Source organism: Mirounga angustirostris, unplaced genomic scaffold, assembly GCF_029215605.1.
Source record: "Mirounga angustirostris isolate CCGP_5_RB_7025 unplaced genomic scaffold, mMirAng1.0.hap1 SCAF_6, whole genome shotgun sequence".
In the NCBI taxonomy this organism is placed as follows: domain Eukaryota; kingdom Metazoa; phylum Chordata; class Mammalia; order Carnivora; family Phocidae; genus Mirounga; species Mirounga angustirostris.
In genome coordinates, this window is record NW_026991714.1 from 88,557,798 (window position 1) to 88,570,941 (window position 13,144).

At 38.2% G+C, this 13,144-nt stretch overlaps 1 protein-coding gene across 2 annotated transcripts in view; it reads right to left on the reverse strand.

Moving 5' to 3' along the window:
• Nucleotides 1-12,713, reverse strand: part of IPMK (inositol polyphosphate multikinase) — a 47,871-nt gene extending 35,158 nt beyond the window's left edge. For both annotated transcript variants that reach the window (XM_064594655.1, XM_064594653.1), the window contains exon 1: nucleotides 12,146-12,713. In XM_064594655.1, the coding sequence (XP_064450725.1) occupies nucleotides 12,146-12,335 (190 nt within the window). In that variant the 5' untranslated portion in view covers nucleotides 12,336-12,713. The remainder of the gene's footprint in view (nucleotides 1-12,145) is intronic.
• Between the last annotated feature and the right edge of the window lie 431 nt (nucleotides 12,714-13,144).

Consider the following 13,144-nt stretch of genomic DNA (forward strand, 5'->3'; position numbering starts at 1 on the left):
TTATGCCCTCATTAATCTTAATTACTTCCATAAAGACCCTCTCCAAATACAATCATATTGAAGGTTGTTCTTTCAGTGTATGAATTTGGGGCAACACAACATACAGTTTGTAACAGAAAGTAAGTATAACAACAAAATTCAAACCTGGCTCTATTCCTGACTAGATTGGCTCAATCACCAACACTAACTGCCTAGCAGAAGAGGTGCATTCATTTTGGTCATAAATACTGTTTGCCTTCAGTCTCACATGTGATGTCCCCAGAATTTAATAAAAAATTACAAGACATATGAAAAGGCAAGGGAAAAAAACACTACCAAAAGAAGATGCAACATACAGAACAGTTTCAGAGATGACACAAATGTCAAAATTATCAAAGGAACTTAAAATAACCACAACTAACATGTTAAAGATTATAATAGAAAAGGTAAATAACATACAAGCAATGATGGGGAATTTTAGCACAGAAATTATAAGGGTCAAACGGAATGTTAGAAGTGAAAAAGGGAGTGGCACCTGGGTGGCTTAGTCCGTTAAGTGTTTGCCTTCCGCTCAGGTCATGATCCCAGGGTCCTGGGATCCAGTCCCACATCAGGCTCCCTGCTCAGTGGGGAGTCTGCTCCCCTCTCTCCCTCTGCCCCTCCCCCGGCTTGTGCTCTCTCCTCTCTTGCTCACTCTCTCTAATAAATAAATAAATTAAATTTTAAAAAAAGAAATGAAGAAGAAAGTTAAGAGACAAAAACATGCTTTCTATGGGCTCATCAGTAGACAAAATATAGAAGAGGAAGGAATCCGGGAATTTGATGACAGGTCAACAGAAATTACCCAAACTGAAACACAAACAGGAAAAAAAAAAAAAGAGTGGAAAAAATTAGAAGAGAGCATCTAAGATCTGTGGAATAATATCAAACAGTTTAAGATAACTATTAGAATCCTAGAAAAAATAAAAGGCACACTCATGTTCACTGCAGCCATTATTCACAATAGCTAATAAGTGGAAGTAACCTAAATGTCCATCAACAGATGAAAGATTAAAAAAATGTAGTATATACATATAATGGAATATTTTTCAGCCTTAAAAAAAATTCTTCATTCGGAACCTTGAGGGCATATGTTACGTGAAATGAGACAGTCACAGAAGTACAAATACTGCATGATTCCACTTATATAAGGTATCTAAAGTAGTCAAACTCTTAGAAACAGCAATTACAATGCTGGTTTCCAGGTCCTACAGGGAGGGAGAGGGGGATTTGTTGTTCAAGAAATATAGAGTTTCACTTTTGCAAGATGAAAAAGTTCTAAGAGATACGTTGCACAAAAATGTTTGTATAGTTAACACTACTACAAAGTATACTTAAAATGATTACTATGGTAAATTTAATGTTGTGTGTTTTACCACAATGAAAAAATTATGTAGTTAGTGGGACTACAACTATGTAAAATAAATCATGTTAAAATTTCTATCTGTGGTTTGAACATTCTAGGTAATTTTTACTTCTTTTGTAACTTTGTCCAGAAGTTTCTATGATAAACACACTGCTTTTACTATTAGAAAAAATATATGACATGAGAAATTCAAATATGGTAAAATGATTACATATTCTATATAATCTCAATTATATAAACAAGTTATTGAAAAAGATGAAGGGAAAAAAATGTTAAATGACAGAAAGGGTAGGAGGAAATACTTGACAACACAATGTCTAAAATGTTCTAAAACTAATGAAAAACCTAAAAACACAGAGCCAGGGAATTCTAAATAGGATAGAAAATACAAACTCCTAGACATTTTAAATATAAAGACACAGATGAGTTAAAAATAAAAATATGGGAAAAAAGACTACACTAGCAAGTACCATTCATAAGAAAGTTAACATATTATCATATATCAGACTATGTTAATAATAGACATAGAACTCAAGAAAAAGGAATGTTATCTTACGTAAAAAGGGACATTTCATAATGATGAGTCAATTCATTTAGACACAACAATCCTAAATGTGTGTACCTAATAAGAACTGCAAAATACATGAAATAAAAACTGACAGAACTGAGAAGATAGACAAACCCGCACTCTCTCAATAATTGATAAAACAAGCATACAAAACATTAATAGTGACACATACCACCAAACAACAGTATCAAACAACTTAACCACACTGACACTTACAGAATGCTCTATCTAACAGAATATACATTTTTTCATGTACAAATGGAACATTTACCAAGATTGACCATGTACTGAATAAATTTAAAAGGATTGAATATTCTCTGCCCATAATGGAAATAACAAGATATTTGGGAAAATACCAAATAGATGAGAAGTAAACACACTTGTAATTAATCCATGGATCAAAATTCACAAGGGAAATTAAAAAATAGTTTTAACTAAATGATAATGAAAACTAACATAACAAAATTTGTGAAATGCACCTGAAGTACTGCTTAGTACTTACAGGAAAGAGTAGTTTTAAATGCTTGTATTAGAAAAAAGAAAAAAAAAAAAAAGGTTCCAACTTATGATGCTAGGAAAAAGTAATATATTAACCCAAAATAAGTGGAAAGACAGGAACGAATAAAAACAAAAACAGTAAGAATGGACACCAGAAAAAAAAAAAAATCAATGAAAAAGATTCTCTGAGATCAATAAAACTGATAAAACTCCAGCTAGATGGATCAAGAAAAAAAATAAATTCATTATTAAGAATAAATGAAAGATGGGATATCCCTATAAATGCTATAATAAGCATTAAAGGCATAAGACAATTATGAACTTCATACCAATAAATCCAACTTAAATAAAACGAATACATTCCTTTACACATAAATTATTAAAACACAAGAAGTAGAAAATCTGAGTTGCCCTATGTCCATGAAGAACACTAAATTCATAATTTTAAATATCTTGAGATAATTGTAGACCAAAATGGGTTCAATAGTAAATTCTATGAAACATTTACAGAAAAAGGTACCAGCACTCTTACCAAATTTTTTCAGAAAACAAGAAAGTGGGTAACATTTCCCCACTAATTTTATGAAACCAGCATATTTTTTTAAAAACCCCAACAAAGACTTAAACAAAAATTATAGACAATTATCTCAAATGAACATAGTCATAAAAATATTTAATGAAACATCAGTAAACCTAATCCAGCAATATATACAGGATAATTTATCATGACCATGGGGACTAATTCCAGGAATGCAAAGTTGGTTTAAATATTTCAATATGAGTAAATATATTGATGTTTTGGGTAAGACAGAATTCTCAATGAGAAAGAAGAGATATATAAATATAGAACAGGGGAAGGTAAAGAACAACCCTGTGGTATTAGGTTTAAATTATAGGTATAAGTATGAACCCAACTTTTAAAAAATGTGAAATTCTGTATTTTTTTTTTAGATTTTATTTATTTCTCAGAGAGATAGAGAGAGCACAAGCAGGGGGAGCGGCAGGCAGAGGAAGAGGGAGAAGCAGGCTCCCCGCTGAGCAGGGAGCCCGATGTGGGACTCGATCCCAGGACCCTGAGATCATGACCTGAGCCTAAGGTAGACACTTAACCAACTGAGCCACCCAGGTGTCCCTGAAATTACAGATTTCTTAGTCTAATCTGCTGAAAGGACAAACAGCAACCACACCCAAGGAGCAATGAGTATACCTGGTGCCCATACTTTGGTTTTTAAATACCATTTATCCCTAAAGGAACCAGGTTCTTGAAGAAAAATAAGCTTGTTCCAGGGCTGGAACAGAGAAAGTACAAGATAAACACAGAACATCTTTTTATGCTGAAACTGAGAAAACGCTTTAAAAGAAAAATGGGAAATGCTGAAAAGATCAAGGAGCCAGCTTAAAGAAGCTCCCACTGCCCAAATTTGGGACAATCTGAGCATCAAAATAAGCAGTAACAATAATGGGTAAGATCCATCAACTGAAGTCTTCAAAATCCTTATGATGAAAGAAAGCAAGAGAGAGAAGGGAAACCTACAATTCCCTAAAGTAGAATGCCAACTAACAAATTTAACAGGAATGACAGAGTTAGAAATTAGTAGTTTCAATTCATAGAGTGAACTGAACTACCATTTTGCAACTACCATAGTAGTAGGTTGGTCAAATACTGTCAATGGATGTTTGTAATGCTGGGTGAAAACTCTGATGAGGAACAGGATTTTAACAGTGTCAAATAGTCTCTTTATTCCTCTCAAATTACTTAATTATAATAGGAAAAATGAAAACTTTACAGTGGAAAACTTGGAACGTATCACCTAACCAGGTGATCAAAGTCATGTAACCAGTAATGCAACGGACATCCTGTGCTTAATGATATGATGCTTCAAGAACACAATACAACGCACATAGTATTCTGACCAAAAATGCATTAATCTGAATCTAATCATAGGAATCTGACAAATATAAAAGATATTCTAAAAAAGCCATGCTTATACTCTTCAAATATTTCATAGTTATGAAATATAAAGAAAAAAATGAAAAACTGCTCCAAATGACAGGTAACTAAAGAGTCCTAATAACTAAATGCAGTGTGCAGTCTTGGATGGGGGGGGGGGGTATTGCTATGAAGGATATTACAGAAAAAAATAACAAAAGCCTAATGTTAAATATTCTCAATTTGATCATTTTACCATGGTTAGGTAAGAAAATGTTCTCATTGGGGCGCCTGGGTGGCTCAGTCGTTAAGTGTCTGCCTTCGGCTCAGGTCATGGTCCCGGGGTCCTGGGATCGAGCCCCGCATCAGGCTCCCTGCTCTGCGGGGAGCCTGCTTCTCCCTCTCCCACTCCCCCTGCTTGTGTTCCCTCATTCGCTGTGTCTCTCTCTGTCAAATAAATAAATAAAATCTTTAAAAAAAAAAAAAAGAAAATGTTCTCATTTTTAGGAGTTACTTAATTATTTAGAGGAAAAGGGGTCATGATATCTGCAATTTAATCTTAAGTGGTTCTGCAAAATCATTATCAAGTATAGAGAGTGATAAAGCAAATGTGGCAAAATATTAATAACAGGTAAACCTGGGTGAATGGTGTACATTAGTTGATTATACTATTCTTGCAACTTATAAGTTTGAAATTTTTCCAAAATAAAATAAAAATTCTTTAAAAAAAGGCAGTACAATTTACAGTAGCATCAAATACTTAGGGAAAATCTAGTGATTGCTGTGTAAGATCTCTACACTGAAAACTATGACTAAGAGAAATTTAAGAAGGCCTAAATAAATGGAAAGATCTACTAGGTTCATGTATTGGAAGACACAAGTATTATAGAGAAATCAATTTTCACCAAAGCACCCCATAGACTCAAAGCAGACACAAAAATCTTAATTTTCTTGGGAAAAATTACAAGTTGGTTTAAAATCTATATGGAAATGCAAAGGACCAGAAATCATCTCAAAAAAGAAAACAGGATGCTTACATTACCATACATCAAGATTCAAGTCCTCACTGAATTAAGACAATGAGATATTACTGCTATGATAAACAAATCAATGAAAATAAATACAAGTCCAAAAGCAAATCCAGAAAACTGAAAAAACTGGGGTATATATGCACATTGGAGTACAACTGAGCTGTTAAAAAGGATGAGGAAGCACTCTATGAATTGAAACCACTGATTTCTTTTTTTTTTTATTCTTATGTTAATCCCCATACATTACATCATTAGTTTTAGATGAAGTGTTCCATGATTCATTGTTTGTGCATAACACCCAGTGCTCCATGCAGAATGTGCCCTCCTCAATACTCACCACCAGGCTAACCCATCCTCCCCCCCCCCAGAACCCTGTTTGTTTTTCAGAGTCCATCGTCTCTCATGGTTCGTCTACCCCTCCGATTTCCCCCGCTTCATTCTTCCCCTCCCGCTACCTTCTTCTTCTTCTTATTTTTCTTAACATATATTGCATTATTTGTTTCAGAGGTACAGATCTGAGATTCAACAGTCTTGCACAATTCACAGCGCTTACCAGAGCACATACCCTCCCCAGTGTCTATCACCCAGTCACCCCATCCCTCCCACCCCACCCCCCACTCCAGCAACCCTCAGTTTGTTTCCTACAATTAAGAATTCCTCATATCAGTGAGATCATATGATACATGTCTTTCTCTGTTTGACTTATTTCACTCAACATAATACCCTCCAGTTCCATCCACATCGTTGCAAATGGCAATATCTCATTCCTTTTGATGGCTGCATAATATTCCATTGTATATATATACCACCTCTTCTTTATCCATTCATCTGTCGATGGACATCTTGGCTCTTTCCACAGTTTGGCTATTGTGGACATTGCTGCTCTAAACATCGGGGTGCACGTACCCCTTCGGATCCCTACTTTTGTATCTTTGGGGTAAATACCCAGTAGTGCAATTGCTGGATCATAGGGTAGCTCTATTTTCAACTTTTTGAGGAACCTCCATACAGTTTTCCAGAGTGGCTGCACCAGCTTGCATTCCCACCAACAGTGTAGGAGGGTTCCCCTTTCTGCGCATCCCCGCCAACATCTGTCGTTTCCTGACTTGTTAATTTTAGCCATTCTGACTGGTGTGAGGTGGTATCTCATTGAGGTTTTGATTTGGATTTCCCTGATGCCGAGCGATATTGAGCACTTTTTCATGTGTCTGTTGGCCATTTGGATGTCTTCTTTGGAAAAATGTCTGTTCATGTCTTCTGCCCATTTCTTGATTGGATTCTTTGTTCTTTGGGTGTTGAGTTTGATGAGTTCTTTATAGATTTTGGATACTAGCCCTTTATCTGATATGTCATTTGCAAATATCTTCTCCCATTCTGTTGGCTGTCTTTTGGTTTTGTTGACTGTTTCCTTTGCTTTGCAAAAGCTTTTCATCTTGATGAAGTCCCAATAGTTCATTTTTGCCCTTGCTTCCCTTGCCTTTGGTGATGTTTCTAGGAAGAAGTTGCTTCGGCTGAGGTCAAAGAGGTTGCTGCCTGTGTTCTCCTTTAGGATTTTGATGGACTCCTGTCTCTAAGATATATTAAGTTTAAAATGTGAAGTGCAAAACAGTATATATAGCATACTACTTTTTGTGTTAGAAAGAAAGAAAAATTTGAAAATTTATTTAGATCTGCTTATTTTTGCAATAAGTAACTTAGCAAGGAAAAATCAGAAAACAATGAAATTGGTTACCTACAGGGGATGTTGAGAAATGGGTGAAGTGACAGAGAATGGCATGACACTTCGATACACCTCTCTGTAAAGTTTTGAGTTTTGGAAGCATGTTAATTTTATAAGCATTCAAAAATATATAATTAAATAAAAATGAAGGGAGGGAACTGAACTTAAACACAAGTGAATCCAACTGCTTTTCAAATAAATAATATTACCTTAGAGAAGAGGGGGTAAAAATAACCAAACCAAACCAAACCAACCAAAATCCAAAAAACCGTAATCCAATAGCTTTTGAAGAGTTCCCAACCACATACCCTTAGTATAAGGGAATCTCTCTTGAATTCTTTATTCTAGGTTTGTTTTCTGCAGTAGCACGGGTATAGAAATTCTGAAAATTACAGGAACAAGCAAAACAAACAAGCAAACCAAAAACCCACACACACAAAAAACATTAACAATGTTGGGAGCCAGGGTTCTCACTGAGGTAGACGGGAAATACAAATTTAGAATCAGGAAAGGAAAGGAAAGGAAGAACTCTGTGGTGCTGGAATGAAATCGGAAATATCAGTATGAAATTATGATTTCTAAATATTTATACATTCTTCTCAGTTATGTTCTTTGAAAAGGCCAGGAAGCAATAACACTCCAATGGTAATAAGCACATCTAGCACCCAGATCTTGGTTTCAAAATACCATTTTCCACTGAAAATGAACCAGGGCTTCTGGGAGCAATTGCTGGTTCTAGAATTGGGAAAGGAAAGCATAAGTCTAAAATAACTTGTGACAGAAAGGAAGGAAGTGCTCCCACTCACCAAATCTGGGACAATTTGAACACCAAAATAAATATGTTCTATAATGGGTCATAACACTTTATAAAATAAGAATCCATGGGTCCAAACTATAAATAAAAAAGGAAATATATAGGAGTAAAGGGAGGGCTATTTCTTAGAATGCTGACTGTTAAATAGAGGTAGTGATAGAACTGGGGAGAAAAATCACAATTTTTCAACTTTCAGAGTAAAGACTGCTTCAGGCAAAAATTATCAATAGATGCCAAATCTAGGGGTAAAGTGTGATGAGGATCTGGATATATCCATGATCTCAGAGTGTCTCTCCACAAACAGCTTATTAGTTGCAAAGTGAAAAATATTAACTACATACTGGAGAAGCCAGGCCACAACTGGACCAGATGATCAAAATTAATTATCACTAATAATGGGCAGAAGGACACTGTAGGCCTCCAGATGTGATACCTTGAGGAGAACACACTTGTATAATAATCCAGTCAGAAATGCATCACCCGAATCTTACCATAACAACCCATCAGAAATCCAAATTAAAGAATATTTCATAAAATAACTAGCCTGTACTCTTAAAAAATGACAATGTCATAGAAGATAAAGGCTGAGGAGCTGTTACAAATTAAAGGATTCTAAGAGACATGACAACTAAATGCAATAAATGATCCTGAACTAAATCCTGGACTGAGAAAAACAAATATGACAAAAGCCATTATCGGAATAGCTGACAAAATTAGAATATGGATTATAGATTAGATAAAAGCATTGTATCACTGTTAAATTTCCTATATTTGATAAATGTGCCATGGTTACAGAAATACACACTGACGTATTACTGTGTAAAGGGACAAGATATATGCAACCTATCCTCAAATAGTTCCCCCCAAATAAATAATATGCATAGAGAAAGAAATTCCACAAAATGTTAAGTTCTCTGTATTGCCCTTGCAACTTTTCTGTAAGTCTGAAATTATTTTAACTCAATTAGTTTCAGAACATATTTAATAAAATAGACCACAGCCAAAATAGACAACACCAGTTTATATCCTTCTTTTACCCAGACTACCTCATTTCTATATCCTTAGTTAGATCAGGAAACACACACCAGATTCCAACTATTTGTTTGAAACTTAAGGAATCTTGAAAGAAATTAATGGTACATGTTAAATAATAAAACAAAAAAAGGATTTCATGCTAACTTTGGTGAGCTTTGGGAATTTAAATTGACAGCAACCACACTTTTGTGAAACCTCCCTATAGAAAATGTTGCACAATGTGTAAGGTATACTATAATGTAAAAAAATGTTTAATACATTATTTATAATAGCAAAAAAATAGTGAAAATATAAAAATCTACCACTAGAGGAACAGTTAAATTGTGACAGATTCACACTATGGAATACAACAGTTTTTTAAAAAATGAAGTGTATTGTGAATACAAAAATATGGATATACTACATAATATAGATTGAAAACAAAAAGTTGCTGATATACCTATTTGTACAAAAAATTAGAGTTCTGTTATATGTGCCCAGAAACAAAAACCTGAGAGGATGCACCAGGAATAGTTACCAGTGACTATCTTTGGGAGAGGGAGAGTAGGTGGATGGGTACTATTATACTGTTTGAATTTTTTTCCTAAAAGATTATGTACTACTTTTACAATTTAAAAAAAAAAACCAAACTTTGTATTCTTAGAACTAAAACTGAAATCATATTTCAGTGAAGAAAACAAAATATAACACTCATAGCAGAATATTCTTATTACTCAACTATAACAAGATCTATTTTTATGTTCAAGCACCTTTGTGCAATTGGTTCCATGTTTTTAATTTTTAATTTAACAAAGCCAACAACTCCTTTTTGGAAACAGGTATGATAGATATCAATCCGAAATTGAAAAATTCTTACTTAATGACAGTAAGAAAAATTTTAAAAAGCAAAACAAATAACCACACAATGTCTCCAAGAAAATTTATTCTGAGAATTTCAGTTGACAGCCAAACCAAAGTATATTCTACATAATGTACTTTACAACTGTAAGTGATTTATGATAGACATAATAAATTTCTGAACTTTGAATTACTGACCATCTTGTTATCCATTTCATGAATAGGTAAGATTATCATCATTCAGGTGTCCTTTCATTAACAATATATGCTAGGTTGTGTAAATAACTATGAATTAAATTCAACAAAATATGTATTAGGTTGCTAGCACAATATGTTTGAGGAATTGTGCAGTAGTGATACAAAGACAATCCCTAGTCAAGAGTATTTTACAAAATTTTTTTAAAAAGCTTATTTTAAATTGAATGCAATAATAAATAAAATTAAGGACTTTGTTTAGAATCTCAACTACTCCTTCAATTAGGTAATTTGGGTGAGAAATTAACACTTTCAGCCACTGTTGCAATGTGGTATAGTCACATTAGAGTACATTTGTGAATAGGCTCACTATTACATACTTTGATAAGCAGTGGTTACACTCTCAAATGTAACAAATGACAATCACCATTGAGACTGTGTTTATGCTGGGATTTTTTGTTTATGAGTTGATCTCTAGGGACCCTTAGGGAAACTTTTATTTAAGCTTCTAAAATATTATTAGGAATATTATCATTACAATTCATTAAAATAAATCAATAGGTATGCAATATAAATCTACTAACAGTAAGTCCACTACTCTCTCCAACTTTCATTACCAGAAGAGACACACACAAGAATGTGTCTATGCTAAGCATCTTAAGAACGTTGGTTCCTTACATCTAGGCTAAGCACCTTGAGAACTATATTTGTTTCCTTGCCTGTGCGTACTAAAAGAACTGTCAATTTTCACTCTTTCAACATTTCCCAATTTAACTAAGCCCCACCCCCTGTACAAGGCTATGAGGATAAACAGATTTGGTCTCTAACTTAAAGGAATTCACAATTCGGTAGGGACAAAGGCACACAGTCTTCATGACATCATCATTAACACCTAACTTTCACCATGAGAAAAGAAAGGTAGGTAAAGATAAAAGCAGTGAGAAATGTTGCTCTTTGAGAAATAACATACACACACAGATTCAAACAAATACTCAACCATTTTGAAAAATCCTTGTTCGATGAGTTATCTGCAAGAACAATACACGGTGGAAAAATACAGTGGTCTGAGGCAGGACCCTTGGTTTCCTGATTCTAACACAGTAGCGGTGGGAGCTCAGGCTTGTCACTTTAACCAGGCTTGGCCTCAGTTACTCTTCTAAAAATACCAGTATTATCTTACTACCCTAAGCCCGAATCATTTTACTAGCATAAGCCAAACTGTATCTAGTGGTTCCAAGTCTAAGATCTGTACTACTCACATACTCGTACATCAGATTCCCCAAGTAAAAATCATGGCCCGGAGAACCAGTGTGAGTAAGCTAGGTGAATTACGGTTCCTAAACTCAACTTTTACATCACCAAGAGAATCAACTGCGATAGGTCCTGTATTGTGCTTTGAACGTGGTAGGCTCCCAAAGTGTGTTACACAGGCCATGACACAGTCTTAAAAAGATAATCAAGAATAACTGAATGTCTTAACCGTGTACCTTCCTAGTATAACAGCAGGGTATATTTCCTACCATGAATTCGAGTTTCTGCACTACCGGAACCACGCCTCCTGAAAAACCCAGGAGATACCAGAAAAACCTCTCAAGGGAATAGGGAGAAAGATCCTGGATAAGCCAAGACCAGCGTTCCCAATAAATAAATAAGTGAAATAAGCCCTATGTCTTTTCTTCCCCTCCAGCTATGCAGCTGCACACAGAAGAGAAGCACTAGATTAGCATCATCTGCATTTCATTCCTTTCCTTGTGCAATAGCTACCCGCCTATAATAAACAGACCTTGTGCTCAAGGGAGAATTTACTTCCCCGTCCAGTAAGTTCCTATTTTTCACTAACAACGCAGTCTGCAATCAACAACCACTCTCCTGGGGAGACCAGGCACTCCTCTCCCCGCCACCTCCTGCTGCTGGCCTGACGCCCCCCACCCTAGAAATCTCCCCCCTTTCGAGCCTCTGCTGCATGGGTCGCGAGGCTCTGGGGGACAGCGGAAGAGGCCTGGGGTGCTGTGCGCAGACCGGAGGGGAGTCCAGCCCAGCCCAGCCCAGCCCGTGAGCGCCAAGCTGCCTCGGCCGGCCGGGGGCTCCCAGAGGCGGAAGGGGAGCCGCTAGCCCCACGCCACCCCCACTTACCCACTTTGTCCTTCCCGTACATGTGCCCGGCCACCTGATGCGAGAGGGGCACGCAGCCGTTGAGGAAGCAGAGCCTGCCGCCTGCCGGCTTCGGGGTGCCCTCGGGGGGGGCTTCGCTCACCGGTGGGGTCCGCATTTCTGGGGGCCCGGGCGCCTCGAGTCGGAGGGGGGATGGCGGCTCCGTTGCCATAACGGAGAGCTGAAGCTGAAGCTGTAGCCGCAGCGAGAGCAGGAAAAAAATAAGGCGGAGGGAGGGGGAGCCGGAGAACCCGAGGGTCGCTCAGGCTCGGCCGCAAGGAGGCCCGGGGGTTCCCGCGGCTGGTGCCCGTTGAGGCCCGGGAAGGGGGCCCATGACGCCGCGGAGGCGCGGGCGCTCCCCTACCCAACTCTCGGCGGAGCGCGGCTCCCGACTCCCGCTGCTCTGCCGAGGCGGCTACCGTTGCCGGCGCAGCCCTGGAGACGGAACCGAGCCGAGGAGCGGCGGCGGCGGCGCCCCGCGCTCCCAGGGGCCCTGACGGCGACGGCGGCCCCACCTCCTGCGCCCCCGCCCCCTCCCGCCGTCCTCCAGTCCCCTCAGCTGCCGGGCGCGTTAGCGCCGCCTGCACCGCCGCAGCAGCCGCGAGCTTCCGACTGCGCGACCCACAGCCGCCGCGCTACTGAGCATGCCCAGAGGCTGCCCGACGGGACCCCCTGCAGCGGGGCGGGAGCTTGGCGCAGCCAGCGGGAGCTGAGGGCTAGCGGATGGGGCAAGCGCACTCGCGGCCTTTCTCACCCCAGCCCTGAGCTGGCTTTACAATGCCAGCAGGGCTGTTGTAGCTTCATTCATTCAGAGGGCGTTTCAGCTCTTCCTGGGGTGCGGCTCAGAGACTCCAGGGGCTTCCAGTTGTGAGGAGCAATCAGTCACGTGTTGAGCGTTGGGAGGCCGTAGCATGGCTTGGGAGGCTACCCTGCAATCAACTCCCTCCAACTCCCACCCCGCATAGAAACACTAAGAGTAAA